Here is a 24,461-nt window from a genome sequence, read left to right on the forward strand (position 1 = left end):
CTTCTCCCTCTTTGGGAGACTCTAATTACACATGTATACTTGGCACTTGAAGTCATGTCACAGGTTTCCAAGGCCACATTGTTATTATTTTGATATCTTTTTCCTTTGTGTATTTTATTTGGGATAGTTTCTGTCTCTGTATTCAAGTTTACTAGTCTGTGACATCTAAGGTTCCATTCATCCATCTAGTGTATTTTTTATCTCAGGCATTATAGTTTACATTTTTAGAATTTCAATTTGGGTCTATTAAAAATTATATTTCTCTACTTAACATGGTCAGTCTTTGCTTTATCTTCTTGCGCATATGGAACATAGTTATAACTGTTTTAATGTCTGTGTCTCCTAATGCTATCATCTGGGTAATTTCTGGGTAGGGTTTTTTAATTGATCGTTTTTTTTTTTTCTTTGCATTCTGGGTCATACTTTCCAGGTTCTTTGTGTACGTGCTAATTTTTATCAGTTGCCAGATGTGGTGAATCTTATTTTCTTGGGTGCTCGATTTTTTGTATTCTTATCAATATTCTTGAATTTTGCTCTGGGGATGCAAAAGCACTTCGCAACAGTATGGCCTTTTTTCAGGTCTTGCTTTTGTTAGATGGAGCCAGAGGAGTGTTTCCGTTTTCACCCACTTCTGAGTCAAAAAGTCTTGTGAGTGCTCTACTCAATACCCCCCCTAATTGTGAGGTTTCCAGTTTGGTCTGTGGGAGCGAGCACTATTCCCAGCCTTGTGTGAGTTCCAGGGATTACTCTAATCATATCGGTTGATTCTAACAGTGCTTCTAGTAGTTTCTTCACATGCAGGTACCAAGCTGAATGAGTGAAGAGGTTACCCTTTGCAGAGCTCCAGAGTCCTCTCTTTCCGCAGCTCATTCCTTTTTGGTTCATGGTCTTGGTGTCCAGTGTCTTGAGAACCATTCTTTCATATATTTTGTTGGGTATTTTAGTCATCTTAGGTGGGGATGTAAATCCAGTCCTGGTTACCCCACCTCAGCTGGACCCAGAGATCCTCGTGATGGTTTGTTCATTTGTCCAGTGGGCACTTACTTGGGAGAGCTTGCTGGGCCGCCTCGCAGTGGTCTGTGGCTCTCCAGACACCCCAGATTTTCCTATCTCAGGGCCTTTGTGTGGGCCCTCTCCTCTGTCTGGAATGCTCTTTCTAGCTGTACTTCCCTCTCTCAGCTCAGAGGCCTTCTCTGACTACTCTGTGTAAAGTGAATTGCTCTCTCTTTTTTTTTTTTTTTTTTATTTCCCATCACACTTCTGCTTTCCTTTACAACTTCTTTTACTAGAATGTGGGCAGGAATTTCTGTCAGATTCCCTGGAACCAGCTCAGGGCCAGGCACACTATAGGTGTTCAATAAATATTTATTGAATGACTGAGGTCTCTGTATATTTCATGGTACCTGTTCATATAACAGAGCTCCGTTAAACTGGGGGTGCTTGGCTGATGGGAGCACAGCTCCTTGCCCTAGGTCCCCAACAGGGAAGGGATGCAGAACCCCTGGTTGGAGGCCACACTCTCCTTAGTGATAACTGAAGGCCCCCGGGTGCCGGCCAGGGGAGGGCTGACAGGTGGGGCTGATGAGTTCCAGACCCAGGCCTCTGGGCCCCGGCACAGCCCGACAGAACCGGACGCTGGGCAGGAGCCAGAGCCAAGCTTCCATGACGTCGCTGCCTTCAAGGGCCATGCTCCCCCCTAGCCCCTTGGAGGGGCTTCGGGTCTCAAAGCTGTGTGCCACTGGGCTCTGCGGAAAGAGCCGTCTTGCCTGGTTTGAGTCCCAGATCTGGTTGTGTGACCAGTGACAACTATCAGAACACTCGCAGAGTAGGCTTTATAAAGTAAAAAGTACTTTGTACACTGAAAACCTCTGTAAACCAAAAACAGGTGCTCCCTGAACTGGCAAGGCCTTAGGGAGCTTCTGTCCTGAACCCCTGCTTTTGACGAAGGGAGAGCCTGAGGTTTAACTGAAATAATGTATGTAGACTGCTTAGCACGAGGCTTGGGACTTTGTGTTTTTATTCTAGCTACTAACCACCTGCCTACTGCTGGCTAAGCAACCTGTGCCTTGGTGCCTCCTGGCTTCCCAGCCCTTCCTGCCTCAGCTGGAGACCTTGGTCCATCTCTCTCTCTCTCTCTCTCTCTCTTTTTTTTTTTTTTTTTTTTTTGAGAGAGAGAACACGGCATGAGCTGGCGGGAGGAGCAAATGGAGAGAGAGCAATAAATTGCCTGCTGAGCAGGGAGCCCGACTCAGAGCTTGATCTTGGGACCCTGGGATTATGACCTGAGCTGAAGACAGATGCTTAACTGACTGAGCCATCCAGGTGCTCCCCATCTGTCTTCAATAGGATTATAATTACTATTTTTTTGAGCGTTTGTGAGGTACCAGGCCATGAGCTAAGCACTCTGTATACATTGCTTAATTCTTTTGTCGTGGGATGAGATAGTATTATTGTCCTCATTTTACTGATGAGGAAGCTGAGGCTCAGAGACATTAGGTAATCTCCCCAAGGCCCTACAATTAGCAAGGGGCTGAAAGTGTTTAGACCCCAAAATAGGAAGTCTCCAAGCATCTTGGTTCTGGCTTCTTTTCCTTTAGATATCTCTTCTAATAACTTATATTTGCTGCCAGCTACTCCTTCCTAGGGCTTTGGGAAGTTTTCTGAGAATCCACTTGGTCAGCCACCAGAAGAGGGCAAGACAGGGTCTTAAACCTCCATCTGAAAGCCTCCCCTATGGCCCAGTGAGGAGCTTTTTTTGGAGTTGGCAGTGACGAGGTCTCTGAGGGTCAAAAACACAGCCCTGGGGAAAGAGATAGGGTGTGGGCAGGAGCCCACAGACCCAGCCGTGGTCTCAGCAAGCATCCTGCCAGCTTTTTCTCTACGAGTCCAGTTATACATTGCCCATGGGATGGTGGGAGCTGCAGATGGAGGCAGGCGGATAGAATCCAGCCCTGTAGGAGCTCCATATGGGCGAGGTCACCTCTGATGGGGACCCTGGAGGGCCAGCCTCTCTAGGAGGGGCTGGGACTAGAACCAGCTTTGAAGACCTTGCCAGCTTGGTTAAAGGAGAGTGGTGGTGGGATGGACAGCCTTTCCAGCCCAGAGACACCAGTGCTCGGCAGGCTATCCAGCACATGTTCCAGTGTGTCCATACCACAGCCCTACCAGTGGGAGGTTATTATGTCACTTGGCAAATGAGGAAACTGAGTCCAGGATTCAAGACTCCAGGCAAGATGTGCTGAATGCCAGGTGATGAGGTGTACGATTTTTTAAATAAAATATTTATTTATTCATGAGAGACACACAGAGAGAGGCAGGGACACAGGCAGAGGGAGAAGCAGGCTCCATGCAGGGAGCCCAATGCAGGACTCAATCCCAGATCCCTGGATCATGCACTGAGCCGAAGGCAGACGCTCAACCGCTGAGCCAGCCAGGTGTCCCAAGGTGGATCATTCTAAGGGAGGCCAAGGGGGACCACAGGAGGTTCCTCAGGATGTTACCTGGGCAATGTGTGGGGTGGAGGAAAAGAATAGAGGCCAGAGACATGCAGAGATTGTTGGAACAATCTCAGTGGGTGATGAGGGAGATCTAGACCAGTGCAAGAGCCAGGAAGAAGACGCCTGGGGTGATGGGGCTGGGCTGATGGAAGGTGCAGGAGTTCCGAGTGGGAAGGGATCTACCCAACCCACCTGTTTTACTCAAGGAAACAGAGGCCCAAGGAGGGAACGGAGTTTACCTAAGGGCACACAAGAGGTTAACAGTAGAGCCACACTGGGGTGCCCAGCTAGCTCAGACAGTAGAGCACGCCACTCTGGATCTTAGGGTCATGAGTTTGAGCACCACATTGGGTGTGGAGTTTATTTAAAACTTTTTTGGGGGGCACCTGGGTGGTTCAGTGGTTGAACATCTGGCTCAGGTCGTGATCCCGGGGTCCTGGGGTTGAGTCCTGCATCAGCCTCCCTGCCGGGAGCCTGCTTCTCCCTCTGCCTATGTCTCTGCCTCTTTCTCTGTATCTCTCATGAATAAATAAAATCTTTAAAAACATAAATATAGGGATCCCTGGGTGGCGCAGCAGTTTGGCGCCTGCCTTTGGCCCAGGGCTCAATCCTGGAGACACGGGATCGAATCCCACATCGGGCTCCCAGTGCATGGAGCCTGCTTCTCCCTCTGCCTGTGTCTCTGCCTCTCTCTCTCTCTCTCTCTCTGTGACCATCATAAATAAAAAAAACAAAAAACAAAAAACAAACCCATAAATATAGGGGCAGCCTGGGTGGCTCAGCGGTTTAGCGCCACCTTCAGCCCAGGGCGTGATCCTGGGGATCCAGGATTGAGTTCTGCGTCGGGCTCCCTGTGTGGAGCCTGCTTCTCCCTCTGCCTCTCTCTCTCTCTCTCTCTCTCTCTCTGTGTCTCTTATGAATAAATAAATAAAATCTTAAAATATATATATATATATTTTTTTATAGAACCACACTAAAAAATCCCTAGAAGTTCAAGAACACTCCTATTAAATATGGAGTCAAGTTTCCTCCTATAATAGACCCCTCGCCCCCAGGGATCAAGTCTTTATCTGGGGTTATCAGGTGTCCCAGTATTATCCAACTCAGCTTCTGTCTCACTGTGGGACCCCAGAGCCTTCCCTCTCATTCCCTGGGCAACAGTTGGGTCATCTGTGACATGAGCCATTGGACCAGCCGACAACTAAGACCACTTTCTGCTCTAAGTACCTAGAGGTACTAGAGCTTCTTCCTTGTTCTGGCCCCCCAGACCGCAGTCCAGTCGGACACTGACACGGGTTAGGACTGGTCCTGCTGGGGCTCACATGCCTAAGGAGTGAGTGTCTGGTCCCGAGGAGGCAACATGATCTGTAAAGGATCCCTAACCCTCTCCTTTTGAACCCTGAAGAGGGCATCTCAGTCATGTGAGGACCACAGGGACATTAGCCCTGCCAAGATGGGAGATCAGGGTGCTGGCTACCTAGAAAGATGGGAGAGAAGAAAGCAGGAGAGAGCGGCCTGAGATCTCAAAGGGGAAGAACTGAGCTATGGAAAGGGCCCTGTAGGGGGTTTGCAATGGGAAAGGTGCCCAGCCTGGCTCCTCTGGAGGGGGGTGGGACATGCCACCTTCTGCCTATAATTTTCTCAGTGTATGAACCAAGTTAAGGTGAGTTTTTGTGGGCCAGGCCAGAAACCCAGGAGAAGGGGAAGGAGAGGAGTGGTGGGCCTAGAGGAAAGAAGGAGGCAGAAGGAAAGGAGGAATCAGGGCCCCTGACCTGGGAGCTATGCAGGCAGAGGGAGGGTGTGTGCAGGGGGCTTTCTATGATGTCTTGCTCCTGATAAGAGTCACTGTCAGGTGTCACATACAGCCCCAGGCACAAGGACACCTGGCATGAAGGGGGGAAAGCATTAAATTTGAGCCAGGTCAGGCTCGTATTTCAGACCCTTCCACTCACTAGCTGTGTGGCCCTGGGAAGGTCTCTTGGCCTCTCTGAGCCACAGATTCTAGAACCAAAGAACAGTTGTGTTTCATCCTTCACAGTGGGCAAGCTGTGGAGATCAGATGTCAGTCCTACCCTAGACCCTCCCACTTCCCTTACTGGTCACCCTGCTTGTGCTACTTCTTCACCCAAGTATGCTCCCGTCACAGGCCCTGGGACTGGCACTATTCCTCATCTCCCCCACCCCCCAGTGCCACGAAGCATTCTGGGAGCGCCCCAACCCCTCTAAAGGGGTTTGAGCCAATTGAAGGCCCCTTACTAGGGGACCAAAAGAGAGGCTGGGAGTGGGGGTGAAGAGTGGGGCAAGGACCTTCCCATACCTGCTTCACCCCCATATCCCCTTCCCCCCACTCTCTGATGGGCTGTCTGGGTCTCCCCTCCCCTTTCCCTAAGCTCAGGCCTTGCTTGTCTTCTCCACAACAAGAAGCGAATGTTATTTAAAAGGAGATCAGGAGATTTGCCTTAAATAGGCATGGAGTGCTGTGCCAGGGCCCAGGGTGAGGGGCGGGGGGAGGAGGCCACCCTGGGTGGAGAGGGAAAAAAAGAAAGAGGAGAACCTCCTCAGGGGTGTGCAGAGCCTTCTAGTTTACCGAGCACAATCCCAAGCTTCAGGGCATCAGTCAGACAGGGCTTATTCTCACCCTACCCCCATTCTGAGGATAAGGAAACTGAGACCCAGCTCAGGGGACTGAGGCACACTAGCTACCAGATGCCAGATGCTGTGGTCTTTCCATAATAGTCCCGGAGCTCGGAGGACTTCAGGAAGGCATTGAGTCCAGAAGATAGGGTCCCCTGTGGCAAGAATTTTGGGGTTCCCCTGACACCTGCTCCAACTGTCAGTTCCCAGGCCTTTGGCTCCTGCCCCCAGGTGGCCCCTGCCTGCCCTCCCAGCCCCAGAATGTAACTGGACGCCCTCCTCATTCCACACCTTAACAGGTGAGCTGGGGCTCTGCTTACTGAACCCAACACCGGCAGGGGAGGAAGTGAGGGGGCATTCCTGGCAAGGAGGGAGCCAAGCCAGAGGCAAGGAAGTAAGAGGAGTGGGAGGTGGGCTAGCAGTCAGCCCCCTCCCTGCAGGGCTCCTCTGGCACCTGGAGTTCTCTTCCCCATTCCGGGTCTCCAGTCAAGCCCTTCCTCTTCCATCTTGGTCCCTCCCAGCCGTTTCTGTCTCAGCAGGTGATGCTCTTGGAATCTTAAAGAAATGGAGTCTGGAATGTGAGGTTTCTGGGACAAAGCTAGGGGCTCAGAAGCACCCATGCTAGCTCTTTTTTCAAAGGCTCTGAATACCAAGGTGAAGTTTTATGCCCATCCTAGCTCTGCCATTCACAGCTGTGACCGAGCTGCCCGCCTTCTGTGAGTCTGTCTCCTCCCTGATAATCTCAGTCTAAAGATCCCACTCAGGGGTGCCTGGGTGGCTTAGCCGGTTAAGGTTAAGCGTCTGCATTCAGCTCAGGTCATGATCCCAGGGTCCTGGGATCCAGAGTCCTGGGATTGAGCCCTGCCATCAGGCTTCCTGCTTGGTGGAGAGTCTGCCCCCCTCTCCTTCTGTTCACCCCAACCCCCCTCTCCCATGTTCTCTCTTTCTCTCTGTCCCTTTCACATAAACAAAATCTTAAAAAAAAAAAAAAAATCCCACTCAAAGAGTTGTCAAAGCTGTGTTAAGAGGAGGGATGGAGGGGGTACTTGGCTGGTTCAGTTGGTAAAGCATGTGACTCTTGATCTCAGGGTTGTGAGTTCAAGCTCATGTTGGGCATGGAGCCTACTTAAAAAAAAAAAATAAAGTAAAAAGAAAAGGGACAGAGGAAAGAAGAGGACCAGTTCTGACAAATGCACTCATGGACTAGGGCCTCATGTTTGCTGGGGGAAGAGAGGAGGGCCTTCATTCTCCCCTTCCTTGTAGTGGGTGGGCACAGCCTGGGTCCTCTAGGAGGGAAGACTGAAAGGGGACTTTTCATTTATTCTGGATCCTGTAAATTCTTTGTGGGGCCACTCTGGGGCACGGTGCAGGGTGGCAGCTTTAAGTGTAACCAAGACCAGAGGAGCTAACCAGGAGGGCTCACCCATGCCTGCCTCCACCCCAACTCCTTACTTGTTCCAACCCCATTGATCGCTCTTAGACTCACTTCACTGATGAACCGAGGGCTGAGGATTTAGGCAGCTTGCTCAAGGTCACAAGGGCAGTGGCAGAGCCACTTGGAGCCTCGGGGGCCCTCTGCTGACTTTGCAAAAACCCCAGGACCCTGTAAGCTGGGACGTTCTAGACCCAGCTTGCAGCTTAAGTCATCTAACCTCTCAAGAAATTAGTTCTCCCTCTATAAGGTAGGGATAAGGTCTTACTGTCCTCTCAGAATTATCGTGAAAAATGAACAAGAGGGCTCCTGGACACAAACCATGAGGTCCTCCACACACAGTGCAAGCTTCTCAACAAGGAACCTCCCTTCCCTACACCTACTGGGCAGCCCAGCTCCCAAGGAGCCCAGGACCCCGGCCCAGGCGCAGCAAGGAGACAAAGGACCTGCCAGGTGTCAGGAAAGGGACTAAATGACCCCTTAGTGCCACCTAGTGGTCTTCAGTGTGCGTGGTGCTTGGGGAGTGGGAGGGCCTAGTTACTCAGGGATGGGGATTCTGAGCATCACCACTGGCACAGGGGGTAGAGTGGAGGTAGGTATGGGTGGGGGGGGGGGGGGTAAGGTGCTGGTGGGCCTTCCCTCTCAGCCCCACATTTTACTTCCTCTGGACAGTTCCAGGCAGACGATGGGGTGGGGGCGGAGGGTTCTAGTTCCAGCTCTGCCACTGCCTGCCTGGCCTGGCCTGCCTGGCCTCAGCTACCTCCTCTGTGAAATCAAGAGTAAACATCCCCATTTATCAAACATCTTATGAATTATCTCCCTTCTGAAGTCACCGTGCTGAGTGCTGTGGGGACACAAAGACATGAGAGCCAGGTCTCTCGCTCCCAAGGGCTCCAGCTCATTCCAGGAGACAGACTTGTAAACTGCTAATTACCATCGGAGGCAGGCCACAGCTGGCCTGAGGACAGAGCACTCGGACACAGGAGACAAGTGGGGGCTAGCAGGAAGTGGGAGCCCCTCTCGCCCAAGAGGGATTCTCACCCCTATGTTGAGCCCCCTCGGCTATATACCTGACTCCCCCATCTTGCTTTCAAGTCTAATAAAGCAGAATGTCGAGCTCTACCTCTGCACTTTGGCACTGCATTTCCCTCAATGCCTTTCTCCACCCTGTCCACCTGCTAACTTCCCCCTAGCCTTCCTCTGGAGGAATGGGAAGTCCCCGTGACGAGGCAACCAGAGAGGAGACAGAAGGCCAGGGGTCTCCTGAGCAGCGGCGTAGACCCCCCCATCACCGAGGCTGCATGCTTAGGCAGGGGGGAAAGTGGGAAGCCCTGTGGTCCCCTAACTGCAGGCTCCCTGCGTTCTTTCATTGGGTTATTCATTCCATGCTGTCAGCCTGCCCCAGTCCAGGTGCGGGGCAGGGTGCATGGGTTGCAAGAAGCAGGGACCTCAATCCTGCTCTGAAGAGCTTTCTGGTGCAGGAGGAAAACCCACAGGCAAGGACCCCATGCTGCATATTCTCAGAGACGGGAACCATTCTTCTAGAAAGGGGTAGGTCTAGATCCTGGGAACAGAGATGATGTTTGAGGGGAATCGGGAGAGGTTAATTGGGGTATTTCAGGCTAGAAGCATGTAGCCCAAGTCAGGGAGGTGTGCAGGGGAAGGCACCCCCTTCACAGCCCCTTTCTCCCCCTACCCTCTAAGCAAGCTCTCCTCGCCCTATTATTTCATTGTTTAGCTTGTTATTTGCTTGCTTGTTTATAATCCATCTCCCTCTATTCACTTGAAGTATCCCAGGACCATGTCACTCTGGTTTACTACAAGGTCTCCAGTATCTAGTCCAGCATGCTGGAATATTAGAGGCTCTCAATAAATATTTATGGAATGAACCCATGAATGCACACACAGGATGAGCAAGAAGTGTCTTTTATCCCAGAATAATGATGATTACTGGAGATCTCTTTTGTCCTGCCCATCCTTAACTGTCCACCCCTGTCCTCATTATTCTAAACAGGGTCACGAGGCCTTTGTGCTTCTTTGCCTCAAATCCAGGGGCTGAGATCACACTCTTCCGGCTTTTGCTTCCAGTTCTTTGAGGGGACTGTGCTAGGGGGTAAGGAGAGGCAAAGAAAGGAGGGTCCCCAAGACTAGGGAGGGTTGAGTGATCAGAGGGTCCCCCGGGAGCACCACAAGGAGGTGGTGGGGCTCCAGAGGGCAGAGAGGGAGGCCCCTGCAGAAGCTTGACCTCTCCCCAACCCTTACCTTTCCCGGACCGTGGGTAGAGTTAAGGCCTATGGATGCTTGTCACTGTAGGTATCTGCAGCCACCATGAGGCCATTGACATGAGGGGCCTGCTCTTATCAGCCCTACTCCCTGCCTGTATGACTTTAGGGGTAGGTGAGAAACCCTTGAATCTGACTGAGAGATGGTGTTTCCCTACATCCCCAGAGATCAAGGTTTGAAGTTAGATTACATTAGATGCACAAACCCTGGTTCCTCATGCACCTTGATGGCATATTCAGCCTCTTGCTAGGTAGCTGCAGGACCTGCATGGGAGACCAAGCTCAACCAGTCATATCTCTGCACCTTTAGGTGTGGGCTAAGTGAAGCAGGGAGGCAGAAGAGTACAGGACTCTCCCTGATGGCCGTGCTTGTGTCGTCCAGGGGTGGTGACAGGGCTCCTCCCGGCCAGCTGTTCCCAACTCCACTCCTGTCATTAGTTCTAGCCTCCTTGGTTTCCACTTGGATCCTAGCCTGGGTTTCTGGGCTTCATATCTGTTCTTTGAGCTAGCCTTCCATTCCCTTCCTTTCCTGCTTGTTATCTTGAGTCAGGTTCTTCTGTTTCCATCCAAGAACCCCAAATGGGGCAGAGCTGCTAGAGAGCACAAGACAATGCCATCTGTGCTGAACTGGGTAGTCACCAAAATGTGTTAACAGGAAGGAGTGAAAAAAGCAAGGTGCAACCAGATTGTAAGGCTCTTGAGGTCAGGTCCCTGGTGAGGTCTGCTCACAGCTGGATCTGCAAGGAGGGCTATGTCATATGGGCAGATGGGAAACACTGACTTTCAAATGGCAAACCATTTAAAGGCCTCCATGATTGCCCACTGTTGGGGGGGGGGGGTCACCCTGAATGACTTGGTTTCTCTTAGGAGGTATCTTCTATTTGGGGCAGAGAAAAGGGTTCAAGCTACAGAAAAATAGCTCCTCAAGATCAAGAAGAGTGGTGACAGGAGCGAGACAGGTAGGGGTTGTCCAGGGGTGAGCCTCCGAGCACCCCTCTGAGCCTCCACATCTTGTCTGTCAAAGGAGTGCAGGAACCAGACAACACTGTGCTCTGCAGACATCATGATGATAATCATTAGTGATCATACATGTTAATGACAGCTCCTGAGTTCCTGTCATGTGGCTGGCCTTTCCCCCAACAACCCTACATGAAAGTCAGTTACAACCTGCACTTTATAGATGCGGACACCCCCAGACATGCCTAGAGTCACACAGCCTGTGCTCCACAGGCTGTAGCCCTGCCTCCTCCACGAAGCCCACAGGGAACATCTGAGGCCGCTTAGCCCTTCTAGCACTGAGCTGTCCTATCCATGGTCTCCCCCACTTAACCAGACACCCCTTGAAGACCTGCTCTGTGCTTGGGCCTCAGCTGGCTTTGGAAGACAAGGATAAGTGTCTTCAAGTACCCAGATTTCATGTCGTCGTGCAACTGGCATGGTTTCACTCCTCCTACCATGGTCGATTTTACATTTAAAATATATTTTACTCATAACTAGGGAACCTTAGTTTTAGAGCCCCTAAACAATTTCCACCAGACTTTTTGATCAACAAGCTAGTTTGTTGATCCTGTTCAAGCTGGAGCCCCACCTAGCCAGGCACAAAGTGAGAAAGTTGCAACAGGCCCATTTCCTGCCATGTGGATTCTCTCCTGTGTCCTTGTCTGACCGCTGGGCAACAGTGATTCACCTTGTCATTTCATTGTGAGTCATCAATTTTGGGTAACTCAGCTTTCCAAATAACCAGTGATCCTAACAAAAGCTCACATGAGGGCGCCATGAGCTCAGTCATCATGATGTAAACAAACACCTCTGTGTGCCCTCCTGGGGAGAGGGCCTCAGCAACAGGTGTAGCCAATGCCTAGAGCAGTGATGCCTTCTTAAAGAGAGCAGAAGACTCAACTTGCAGTTGAGTCACAAGTTTATTTGTCCTAAATAAATATAATCTGAGAATATCCATCTCAATACCCCTAAATACTATTTCTTTTCCAAAAAAGCAGCTTAAGATAGAGGCACATGGTTTGCATTGTATTCTCAGGTTAGGCGCAGGAGGGTGTTCGTCCTGGCTTGTGCTAGCCTGGGTTTAGCTGTGACAGTAACCCCAGGTTCCCTTCTCTGTTTGGGGCCTGTACTTGGCCTGAGTCTCCCAGTCCAGGGCTCCTATAGCCTGTTCCTGCTCCTGGAGTACCTGTTTGCACTGCCTCTCCCTTCTGCAGCCCAAAGAGAACAGCATTCACAACTCTGTGGCCCTGGGCCAGCCCTCACAGAGAGCTTTGTTCTAGAATACCAGGTGCTACCACAGGCCCTGTCCCACTGGCCTGGAAAGGCTTACTTCTTTCTCAGGGCAAGGGAGAAACAGAGGCACAGCTGGCAAATGGGTAGGAAGTGCTCACCCTTGTACCCTGGCAGAAGGCTGAGAGCCTTAGTGGAGGGAAAAAGAGACACTGGCTATCCTCCCCCAGTTATCCCCCAGGACCCTGGTCCACTAGGGAGGAGGAAGAAGGGGAGATCATTCTTTGTCTTCTCTTTGAGGCTCAAAGATTTGGGTCCTCATTCTCCTGGTCTGAGGCTGCCTCATCATCATCTGGAGACTTCTGGATCAGAGAGGGAGAAACCCAGTCATGGACTCATGCATTTCCCCCAGGGCCACAGCCAGCATCTTGTTCCCTCTTGACCCTGCTCCCACAGAGCCAGAGAGGCTCTACACCACAGGCCCTTGGCCTTCCCTCTGTCTAGCTCCCAGGCTTCCCGCACCATCGAGTGACTCCTTCTTACCAGGCTGGGGCCCCTGCCCCTCTGCAGAGTGGCATAGAAGCTCAGTACACGAGGGTCACAGCGAACCACCATGGGATCAAAGTCCAGCACACGCAGGCCCTCCAGGCTGCGGGCCCGGGAGAGGGCCACATAGGCCTGGCCACTGGCAAACACACGACCCAGAGAGATCTCCACGCAATCCAGGGACATGCCCTGCGGGAATGGAAGGACAGAGCCAACTCATCCTGAAATCCCTTGCGCACAAGAGCCTGACCCCAGCTATACTGGCCCAGCTACTGCCTCCAGATCTCTTCAGCCAGTCCAGAGAGCCTAAAGGCAGAGAGGCAACAACTGGGCATCTGAGTAGGAGAAGCTCCAAGAGACATAGATTGAGGATTAGAGTAGAAGGATGGGGGGGTGAAAGCAAAGAGCTCAGGCCTGGGTCAGACAGGCACGGAAATGTGTCCTGGCTCTGCCTCTCTCTCTCTCTGTGACCCTGGACAACTTACCCAACACTCTGAGCTTCAGTTTCCCCTTCTGTTCTGACAGGAACGATGGTCACATCTATACCTCATACAGTCATTATAAGGGTTAAATGTAACATCTGGTAGTGGCTCAGAAAACAGCAGGAAAGGAGATGACAGAGGAATGCGTACGGGAAGAGATGAGGAAGCAGGATGGGAAATGCACACAAGAAAGATTAATTCTACCGCTAGTCTGGAACTTTCCATCCAGGGCAAGCTCAGCCTCCATAAAGGCCTTAAGAACCCCCTCGAACATGCCCCAGCCCTATCCTGCCCCCTGCCCTGCCTGCTCACCTGGCTCTTGTGGATGGATATTGCCCAGGCCAGCTGAAGGGGCAGCTGCCGCCGGCTGAGGAGCTGGCCTCCAGTGGCCTGCACTGTCCAGCGGTCAGCATGGATGACCTTGGTGACTCCGCACAGGAACCGCACCTGGGGCAGCCCTGAGGGAGGTGTAGAAAAGCCCACCTTTTGGTCCTGAAGTGAGGAGCAGGCCTCACCCTTCCACCCTAGCCTCATCCTCACACACACCCTGGGGCCCTGCTCCCTCATCACTTACCTCTCCCCTCCGTCTCAAACCCCACGACCACCCCTCGGGCGCCATTCACCAGGCCCCGGGACACTGCTAGGTTCTTCACCAGCATCACCTGTGAGGGAAAGAGAACATGAGGTGTGGAGAGAGCAGCCTATTCCCACGCTTGGCCTCAACCCAGCAGTCACTGCAGCAAGTCCAGGAAGCTGGGAGCACTCCTGGAGAGGCACTGAGTCCTGACCCGTAACTCTGTCACCGGCTCATGGTGACTCCTGTGACAAGCTGCCTTGTTTTCTCTGCTCTTGGTTCCCCCTAGCATCAAAGGGGAATGACATTGGTTATGTGCCTCAGGAGGGGGTAAGGAGCAATAAGATAACGCGCATCACAGGCTCTGAAAATGCTCATGTCTGTCATGGGGTATGTGTATGGGCCAAAATCGTGAGGTCCTGTCACCCCTCTTCCAGCCTTGAAGTGCCCCTCAGAACCTGCAGAAAGTCTCCCACGTGGCCCACCCCACATCATAGAAAGAAGCAGGATGCTCTCACACTACACAGAAGCGGACACGGAGCGCCAGCAAGAGGAAGGGGCTTGATCAAAGCACTGTTGCTGGTGCCCCAGACCGAACACGATGAGGGCAACAGGAGGCTGCAGGCAGGAAGATGAGTGGGAGCAGGATGGAGGGAGTTCACTGGGGTCACAGCCGGGCCCTCTGGCTATGGAGCTGCCTGGGCAGAGGTGCAAGGACCAGGGAGGCTCTGCTTCTCACGCACCTGGGCCCCTAGCTTTAGTTGAAGGATCTGGCTAACAGGACACTGGGCATCCAGAGTCCGGGCTTGCTTGGGGTCACTGTCCATGGCCTTAAAGCTGTGTACCTCACCTAGGAAAAAAGAGTTGGGCCAACAGATTACAAGTCACTGATTTGTGGCTCAGTTAACAAAAACATATATTATACCAAGTGTAGAGGACGGTAGAGGGGACAGCTCAGGCAAGCTGGCACTTTGGAATCAGGGGCCTGGGTTCAAGTTTTACTTCCAGCATTTATTGGCTCAGTGATCTTGATGCATTCAAGGTCATGCCTTTCAAGGTCACAGTTACATCTGCAAATGTAAGGGCCTTTATAGCCAGAGGTTGGGGGCCTAAGTATGCAAATAACCCCCAAAGGCCAAGGCTGGGGGGTGGGGGACCCACACCTGCCTGAGGGCCCCTCCCAGCTGGTCTGGCCCAGCCCTGGCTCCGTGCTCACCTGGCAGTTCCTGCAGTCGCTTCTCATTGGTGAGGGCCACGTCATCCTGGTGAGTGCAGAGCCTTGTGGCCACAATCCCATCTCGCCCCACCTTGTGGGAGGCTGTGGCCTGGAGCTGGCGGGTCACTTCATCTGAGCACCTGTAGGGGCTGGGCTGTCAGGGCAGGGCCCACCTGAACACCAGGGAAGGTGGGGCACATGGCTGATATGGCTCAAGCAGTAGGCCATGGGTCAGACTTGAGGATTAGAAAGGGGCACCAGGGCAAAGTGTGCTGGCTCCCCAAGCAGGCCAACTTGCCTTTCCCTACTTGGACCCGGGGAGCGATCATGGGCAGGCACCCTTCCCTATAAATAGCCCCAAGTAAGAGCTAGCCACTCTCCCACCCTGGTGCTCCTGAGGAAGTTGGATATGATGAGTGAGCACAGGCCAGAGGTTTAGAGGACCTAAACAAGGCACTGATGTTAACACCCTGTCATACTGGTAGCCTATAATCAGGTCAGCCTCCAGGCTGCAATCTTCTAGCCTCTTGCTTGCTGCCTTGGAGGCAAAAAATCTAGCCTGTGTTTCTTTTCTTTCTTCCTTTCTTTCTTTTTAAAGTATATGTCTTTATTTATTTATTTATTTTATTATATAACTTTTATTAATTTATAATTATAAAATTATATATAATTATAATTGTAAGTTATATGTTGTATAAATATATTTATGTTTATTATACATGAATATAGATATAAATATAGAAATACAATAAATATAAAATTTAAATATTTTAGAATTATTTTTAAATTTTAAATTAAAATTATTTTTAAATATTTTAAATTAAAATTTTAAATTTTAAATATAAAATTTATAAAAATAAATTTTATTAATTTATTTTATTTAATTAATTATTTAAGTAATCTCTACACCCAACAATGGGGCTCAAACTCTCAACCCCAAGATCAAGACTGGCAAGTTCCCCCAACTGAGCCAGCCAGGTGCCCATAGCTTGTGTCTCTATCCCAAGTCTTCTTCCACTTGGGAGAAGCCTGGGTACCCCAGCAAATCACTGGGGAGGAGGGGGAGCAACTTAGGAACTCCATCTCACTGCTCTGCCACTTGGTGTCCCTCTTGTTCCCCACATTGGGTGGTGTGTGCTGTGCACCTTACTACCTGCCTCATATGTCTGTGAGAGGGTTCCTTAAGCAGAAAAAGCCCCTCACTACCACCATCTCCTCCCCTCATTCTGTCCCTATCTGGTTTTAAAGGACCCCCCCTGGCTCATGGCTTCTGCCTTCCTGGCTTCCTGCCTCCTCCCACATTAGAGTTAGTCCTAGCATTTCCACCTTTCCTCTTAGCTGGGACAAAATAGGATCATGTCTGTGACCTCTCTTTTTCACCAAGTGACCCCACAGGATCTACTAATGGAAGGGACTTGGGCTTTTAAGTCAGGCCAGGTTCAAGTCCTGGCCCAGTCCACTTACTGGCTGGAACTTTGGGCAAATCACTTCACCTCTTTGAAGCCACCCCATTTCTGCATCTGTGAAATAGGATTAACATCTCTGATTTCTTCTTCTGCACCCAGGTGCCCATGCTTCCCTAACACCTACTCTGTGCCAGGGCCTGTGCTGGGTGCTAGGGACCCAATCTTAGAGGAGGCAGGATCCCAGTACTCAGAGTGTGACCATTTTCTATGGGGCCATGAAACACTTTTCCCCTTCTCCGGGTCCTTGTGCTCCTTTGTGACCCATGCTTGACTCCTCATCCCATGGTCCCTTCTCTGTTCACCACAGCCCACCTTCCCAGTCTGACAGCCTGTAGCAGAGAGATGAAGGTCTGGTCTGCCTGCCTCCACACCTCAGTCAGTTCCAGGGTCACTGGGACACACCTTTTCCAGCTCTTGGCCTGGTGGGGACAAGGTAGGAGTTTCAGGGAGAAGAGCAGACACTTATGGGGGGCAGGGCCAGGGGGTCAGTGATACCTGAAAGCAGAACTTTGGGGGCTGGGAGCCCTTGGTTACAGGTGGCAGCTGCAGGAAGTCCCCACAGATGATGAGCTGGATCCCTCCAAATGGCTTGTTCTGCTGCCGGACAGTTCTAGAGAGGAGCATGGGGTACTTTAGGATCTGGGGTAGGCAGGTTCCATATGAAGAACCACCAGAACACAGTCCTTACTGCATATACTGACCTGGCCACAGCTTCCAGCTTGTCAAACAGGTCCGCCTCCACCATGGAGATCTCATCAATGACTAGCCGCTGGCAGTTTAGCCAGCCCTGCTTCACAGCTGGCCGCTGGGCCAGGGCCACACACTGCGCCAGGGGAGCCTGGCCTGAGCCAATGCCTGTAAGTGACACTTCAGCCTGAGACCTTAGCCCTGTCCCAACCCTGACCCTCCCGTTCCTTCTCAAAGGCCTGGTTTGCTTTCAGTTCAAGCTCCAGAAGTCCCCACTTACCTGCAAAGGCGTGGAGGGTGGTACCCCCAATGTGGCAGGCTGCCACCCCAGTGCTGGCAGTAGCCACAGTACCTGTGGGAGGCAGTGAGCCCAGGATACGCTTCAGCAGATAAGATTTCCCTGTCCCTGGGCAGAGGGTAAAGTCAGGGCCACCTGCTCCTCCATCCTACCCCATCAGCGTTCCCCAACCCCTGCCCCTGCCACCAATTACCTGCACTCCCAGTGAAGAAGACGCTCTGGCCTTTCAGGACAACCCTCAGCACAGCAGCCTGTTCCTCAGAAAGCTGTGGTTTGGTGGGGGGCAAGCTCAGCCTCTTCACAGGCAAGGGCCACCTTGGGGCTTCCTGTGGGGGCACAGGACTGTCTTAGGGCTTCCTACCACCCCTTAGGCATTTCCTCTCCCTTCTTAGCCTGGGTGCCATGCTAGGCCTACTCTGTGCCTCTGTGGTTTCACTCCTTGAAGCCCTTGCGCAGCTTTGGCTCCCGTGGAGATCTTACCAGTTATTCGGGGTCAGGTCTCTCCTTGAGGAATAGATCATAGCCAGGTCTCCACTGATCCCTGGTACCCACACTATGTGGGTCTGGATCCTCCATCAGCTCCCTCTCCTGGTCCCCCTAGATCTCCTGGCTCTCTCACAGGTCCTTCCTCCTCACTTCTCTTCCTGTCACAAACCCGTGTCTCTCACAGCAAAACCCTGCCTGGTCAGGGTCCTTTCTTGCTCCATTTCCATCTTCTCCCCAGCTTAGTCTCACCCCCCTGTGGTCTGTGATCCACCTGCCCCAGTTCACAAACACGGTCAAACCTACCAGACTCTGTCCCCAACTGCTCAGACCTGTTGGCTGCCCCTGACACTGCAGATCACTTCTTTCCAAAAGCTCCTCTCCTTCTCCAGACCAACAGTCTCCTACTTTTACTTCTAAAATCACCTTTCTGGCCTCCTTCTCTACTTTCTCTTTTCATACGACCCGAGCCCTCGTTTCCTATTCTAGCTTGCACTCATGAGAAGCCCATCCCGGTCATACTCAGATGTCCGATGGGCATCTCCCCGGAGACAACCCGCGACCCCTCCCATACTGCCACCCCCACCCCCTACCCCCGCCCCACACTTGGGCCTCCTTGGTCTCTTCCATCTCAGCGCCCCCCCCCGCCCCCCCGCCGCGTCCCCGGTTTCCCATCCTCACGGTGCTGGGCTGGGCTCCCGCGCAGGGTTGCAAGGGCCGCTTCACGGGCGTGGCGCGCGGGTCCCGGGTGGCCACCGCGCGCCGCAGCTCCTCGGGCTGCACCGGGCTGATGGTGACGAAGTCGCGGGGCCGCGGGCCAAGCAGCTGCGCACGGGCGGAGGGCGGCGCGGGCCCCGGGGCCGCGGCCAGCTTGAGGCGCAGCGTGCGCAGGAAGCGCCGCAGGCGGTCGGGCGGGCAGTCGGAGAGCAGCAGCTGCACGGCGCCCGCCCCGGGAGCGCCGGCGCCGGGGAGCCGCAGCGTGCTCCGTCCGGCCGCCGCGAAGCGCGAGAAGAGGCGCGCGGCCCGCAGAGGGAAGCAGCGCGGCGGGCCCGGGGGCCCGGACGCCCGCAGCCGCAGCAGCAGCTCGCGGCGCTCGTTCCGCCCCAGGCTCAGCTCGGCCGTGCGCAGGGCCTGGCGCCTTCGCGGCTGCCCGCCCGGGCTCAGCTCCTCCACGGCCACGCGGCACCGCAGCTCCGCGTCCTCGAATTCCGCCGGCGCCGCCGGGGTGCCCGACGGCATGGCCACAGCCTCCGCAGATCCGCACAAGGCCCGGGGCGCAGGGGCCACGACTCGGTGGGCACCACGGGGAGCCCAGCGGGGCCGCAGAGGCGGTCACCGGTAACACAGAGGTCACGGCGACGGTAGGGGGGACCTGCGCACAACCGAAATTCCTGCCCTACACCGTAATTTCCAGAGCGGTGGATGAGCTGCGCCAAAGCACCCAGGAACGGGGAGCCTCGGCTGCCCCACCTACGCCGCGGAAGCGGGGTCCTGAACAAAAGGGAAGCCTGCTTCCAAGAAGCAGGCCGGGCGAGGGGGTGCTCAGAGTCCGAGGAAGCAGGGAAGGTCAAGCGGAGAGATGCGCAGGGGACCTTGTCTTCCGGATACCTTCAGTGGGTTAAAAAAAAAATTTTTTTTATCTTAAAGATTTTATTGATTTACTGGACAGCGCACAAGCAGGGGGATCAGCAAGGAGAGGCAGGGGGAGCCTGATGCGGGGCTCAATCCCAGGACCCGGGGATCGTGACCGGAGGTGAAGGCGGACGCTCAACCAGCTGAGCCACCCAGGCGCCCCCCTTCCGTGGTTTATATGCAGCCAGGGCAATCTCCCCATTCCCCCCGTACACAAGTGAGAACAAGGAGAAGCTCCAAAGACTGGTGGGAGGCAGGGTTGGTGTGATTCCCAAGCCCTGACTCTTCCCATCTCCAAGGCGGGCACTGGGTGGAGAAATCGCGGGGGACCCTGGCGCTCGGGAATCCCTGTTTCCTCCGTCTGACCCACTCGTCTGCACCCTCCCGGCAGGGACCCTTTGGAAAATCAGACTGTCTCCCACCTCTGGGATCGCGCGGCCCCTCAACTTGCACCGGCCCTCGGGGGAACACGCAGGACACAGCCGGCCAGCGGGTGCAGCTCCAGCACTGGGAACTTTCAAATACTAGTGGTAGAAAATCACCCTATTACCGGCCGGATCTTTAAACACCCAGCCAATCCGAGACAGGGGCGTGACAACGGGCGTGTCTTCCGAGGAGTTCAAACTCCTAGGGCTTGGGCTGTACCAATGGCACCCGGTGGAAGGAGGCTTGTGGTGGGCGAGCGTACCGAATCTCGTGCACCAGTGGGAGAGGGGGGAAGGGGCGGGGTGCCATGTCACCCAGTGCGGCTCGCAAGTTTGCTTTTAGAGCCGTGCCTCCAACACACTTTTTCTCCTCTCTAGCTCTCACACTGCGGCTGAACTTGGCTTTTGGGAAGAGCTGCTTCTGATCCCTCCCACTGGTGTTTACTTTCACTTAGCGGTTGCCCACTCCTGGACCCACCACCCCGAGGCCTGCCGCTTCCGTTGCCTAACCACCCCCACCCCCCACCCCCATCTCCGCTACTCTTTCCGCCCTTCTGTGCCTCTGTAATGGTCATTTTATTTTAGCCTTGTGTCTCCCACCCAGCTGAGACCCATAGGTGAGGAATTCCAAGACCTGGGCCAGGTGCTCAGGGAGTACGAAGGAAGCCCGTGAGCCTCTGTCTTCAGGGAATTCATATTGCGCTGGATGCCCGGGTAATTTATTTTTAATTATCTTTTCCTCCCCCCACCCCCCTTGAAGCTTGGAATTACATAGGTGGAAGGGCTCTTACAGGTGAATCACCCTCCTCATTTACTGGATTGCCCTCCTTTTTCAAATGAGGAAACCAAGGCTCCAACGGATTTTACCAAAGTCACATAGCTTGCAGACAGCAAAACAAAGCCTTGAACCCAAGTCTAACCTGGTGTGAGCATCTGCTGTTTACTGCCCCACACTGCTCCCAGGTGACTGGTCTAACTTCATGAAGGGAATCCAGGCCGGCACTGGAATCTCAGCGCCTGACTGCCTCTGCAGTGCCCCAGCCCTGCCAGTTAAACTCTAAGCAAGTTTCCTTAATGTCTCAAGCCTTTGTTTCCTCACATATATATACAATGGTGAGAGATGAAAATATGATGATTGCATAATTGTGACTATACTAAAAACCACTGAATCATGTGCTTTAAATGGGTAAAACTGTATGGTACATAAATTATATCTCGGGGGGCTTCTGGGTGGCTCCATCCTTTAAGGGTCTGCCTTTGGCTGAAGTTATAATTCCAGGATCCTGGGATCAAGCCATGCATTGGGCTCCCTGCTCAGTGGGGAGCCTGCTTCTCCCTCTTCCTGCTGCTCCCCCTGCTTGTGCGCTCTTTCTCTGTCAAGTGAATTAAAAAAAAATTTAAAAATGTATCTCAATAAAACTTATGAAAAAAATCAGGAGAAATACTGTTCCTCTTCGGTGCTGTCTTGGCATATGAATATCCAGTAGCATAGGGAAATTTTCAACATCACTGTGGCAGGCAGAATAATGGTCCCCTAAGATGTCCCTAACCCTCGTAATCCCCATAATTTACGAATATGTTACCTTGCGTGGCAAAAGTGATTTTGCAGATGTGATAAATTAAGGATCTTGAGGTGGAAAGATTATCCTGGATTGTTTGGGTGGGCCCAGTGGAATCACAAGGGTTCTTATAAAGGAAAGGGAGGCAGGAGAGCCAGCAAAGGAGATGTGATAAAGAAGCAGAGGTATGGGATGCCTGGGTGGCTCAGTGGTTGAGCATCTGCCTTTGGCTCAGGGCGTGATCCTGGAGCTCTGGGATGGAGTCCTGCATCGGGCTTCCTGCAGGGAGCCTGATTCTCCCTCTGCCTGTATCTCTGCCTCTCTCTGTGTGTTTTTCTCATGAATAAAGAAATAAAATCTTAAAAAAAAAAAAAAAACCCACGAACTTAAAAAAAAAAAAAGCAGAGGTGTGTGTGTGAGAAACAGAAAGATTTGAAGATGTTACTGCTGGCTTTGATGATTGAAGGAAAAGAGCCATGAATCAAGCCATAGAATTTGTGGTAATTTGTTAGAGCAGCAATAGCACCAAGAAACTAGTACAGTCACACAGCCAGAAAGTAAAAGAACTGGGATTATGAACCCAGGCCTGTTTCCAAAGACCGTCGGTTCTCTCTTCCCACTACCTTTTGCTTATAATGGGCCCAGCACCGTGACAAACAGCCTGCTGCCTTCCCCTTTCCCTCTGTGGAGTACCCCAGACTGCCCCCGGAGAAGGCACGGACACTTCCACATGGATTTTTTCACCAACATTTTTTTTCTTTTGTTTTTTTCTTTTTTCTTTTTTATTTTTTTTATTTTGACTTTCAAACTTAAAAAAAAATTCAATATATGTAACATATAATTTGCCATTTTAACTATTTTTAAGTGTATAACTCATTGCCATTAAGTACTTTCAAATGTTGCATAACAATCATCACTATTTCCAGAAAATGTTCATCATCCCAAACTGTATTTGTCCTCATTAGACAATATCTTCCCATTCTTTCTCCTCGCAGCCCTTGGTAACCCCAACATTTTATTCTGAAAATATTCCAACATATACGGAAAGGTTGAAGGAATTTTGCAGTGAACACCCATATGCCCAACACCAAGATTCTACAATTAGTATTTTGTTGTATTCATCACGTGTCTAGTCATCTGTCCATCTCAACATTCATGAATCCATCTGCTAATGCATTCTAAAGTTGCAGACAACAGGACACTTCACATCTAAACATTTCAACATTAATTGTTAACTAACATTAATTAGTTTATGCTTTTTTCCCCCTTAAATAGGCTCCATGCCCAAATATGGGGCCTGAACTCATAACCCTGAGGTCAAGAATTTCATGCTCTACCGACTGAGCCAGCCAGGCACCCCTATGCTTATCTATGTATTTATTTTTAAACCTTTTTTTTTATTTATTAGAGAGGATGAGAGTGGGGGAGGGGCAAAAAGAGAGGGATAAGCAGACTCCCACTCTGGGGAACCTGATGTGGGGTTCAATCCCAGACCCTGAGATCATGACCTGAGCCAAAGTCAGATGCTTAAACCAACTGAGCCAGTCAGTTGCCCCTATGCTTTTCTTTTTTATGCTTATCTTTTTAAAAAAAAACATTTATTTATTCATGAGACAGAGTGGGGCGGGGGCGGGGGGGTCAGAGACACAGGCAGAGGGAGAAGCAGGCTCCATGCAGGGAGACTGATGTGGGACTCGATCCCCGGTCTCCAGGATCATGCTCTGGGCTGAAGGCAACACTAAACCGCTGAGCCACCCGGACTACCCTTTAATTTTAAAAAAGAATTATTTAGAAGAGCAAGCACACGAGCAGAGGGATTAGCGGGGGACGGGGGGAGGGCAAGCTCCCAGCTGAGCAGGGAGCTGGACATAGGACTCGATCTCAGGACCCTGGGATCATAACCTGACCTGAAGGCAGAGGCTTAACCAACTGAGCCACCCAAATGCCCCTATGCTTTAATTTTTTTAAAAAATAAATACCTCAGTGAGAAATTACTGGGTCATCGAGGGGTGGCACAGTCAAGGCTCGGACTCTCGGTTCCCGCTCAGGTCGTGATCTCAGGGTGGTGGGATGGAGCCCCAAGCCTGGCCCCATGCTCAGCACGAATCTGCTTAAGTTTCTCTCTTCCTCTCCCTCTGCCCCTCGCCCTTGCGCGCTCTCTCTCTAAAATAAATAAATCTTTAGAAGAATGCTGGGTCATCGAATAGGTGTACATTTAGTTATGAAACTGCCAGAGGTTCTTCCCAAGTGGTGAGGTTGTAGGAGTAGCAACGACGAGTCCTTGTAGGGAAAGGAATCGAACGAGTCACTGGGAGGCAGCTTAGCAGCTGATGAACGGAGCTCAGGCCCCGCCCCCTCCCCGTCCCGGCGCCGCGGGCCGGTCAGTCGGATCCTGATTGGTCCGTGGGGAGGGGGCGGAGCCAGGGGATTTCGCGTCGAGGGCCGGACTTCCTCCCCTCCCCCGCCCCCCGCCTTTGGCAGCCGGGGCGTCGGCGCCCCCCGCGCTGGGCTCCCTGCTGCGGGAGCCGGAGCGATCCGAAAAGCAGCGCAGCGCTGCTCCCGGGTCTCTCGCCTAACCCCAACCCTGGTTTTAATTTAACGCAAACTCTCCGGAAGAACGAGTTTTCGTCTTTATGAAATTTCCTCAAGAACTCTTTGCAGACGTCTCATGCGCTCTCTTTCACAGGAGGCCTCAGTTTTGGTCGCCTCATTAATAAAAATCAACAGTGACATTGATAGCACAGGACTGGGCGGTTTACAGACTGCGTTCTCCTCCGTCATCTCCTCTGATATTTAAAAGAGACTTTACAGCCCTAAGCTTACAGGGACAGTGTCGGAGAGATGCTGAAAGGGTGTCACCTGGGAAGGCTTCATCACCGGGTAGTTGACACTCATTTCGTTGGACCTCTGGTGCAGGTGACCCTCCCTCCTTGAAATCCTCCCTTCTCTTTCCACAACACACTCCCCTTGCTTACTGGCTATTTATATTTATTGGCTGCTTCATCTAGGTCTCCTTTGC

The 24,461-nt window shown here is 52.2% G+C and overlaps 1 protein-coding gene across 1 annotated transcript; it reads right to left on the reverse strand.

The window, feature by feature from the left end:
* Positions 1 to 360: 360 nt before the first annotated feature.
* PIF1 (PIF1 5'-to-3' DNA helicase) lies at positions 361 to 23,814 on the reverse strand. The gene is made up of 14 exons (XM_072809123.1): positions 23,422 to 23,814; positions 19,881 to 19,982; positions 18,508 to 19,434; positions 17,537 to 17,669; positions 17,326 to 17,451; positions 17,060 to 17,213; positions 16,854 to 16,968; positions 16,671 to 16,777; positions 14,893 to 15,032; positions 14,420 to 14,526; positions 13,677 to 13,764; positions 13,415 to 13,560; positions 12,618 to 12,809; positions 361 to 12,436 (listed from the first exon to the last, which is right to left on the reverse strand). The coding sequence occupies exons 3-14, from the start codon at positions 19,063 to 19,065 to the stop codon at positions 12,377 to 12,379; spliced, it is 1,926 nt and encodes a 641-aa protein (XP_072665224.1). The 5' UTR covers positions 19,066 to 19,434; positions 19,881 to 19,982; positions 23,422 to 23,814; the 3' UTR covers positions 361 to 12,376.
* Positions 23,815 to 24,461: the final 647 nt, after the last annotated feature.

Source organism: Canis lupus, chromosome 32 (assembly GCF_048164855.1).
Source record: "Canis lupus baileyi chromosome 32, mCanLup2.hap1, whole genome shotgun sequence".
Classification (NCBI taxonomy): domain Eukaryota; kingdom Metazoa; phylum Chordata; class Mammalia; order Carnivora; family Canidae; genus Canis; species Canis lupus.

Excerpts from the sequence above, each read along its gene's own strand:
- PIF1 (XM_072809123.1), bottom strand. The coding sequence starts at position 19,065 with ATGCCGTCGGGCACCCCGGCGGCGCCGGCGGAATTCGAGGACGCGGAG. Across the intron at positions 13,561-13,676 it reads GTTTGAGACGGAGGGGAGAG|GGCTGCCCCAGGTGCGGTTC; the intron begins GTAAGTGATGAG and ends CACCTCCCTCAG. Across the intron at positions 12,437-12,617 it reads GGGGCAGGGGCCCCAGCCTG|AAGTCTCCAGATGATGATGA; the intron begins GTAAGAAGGAGT and ends TCTCTGATCCAG.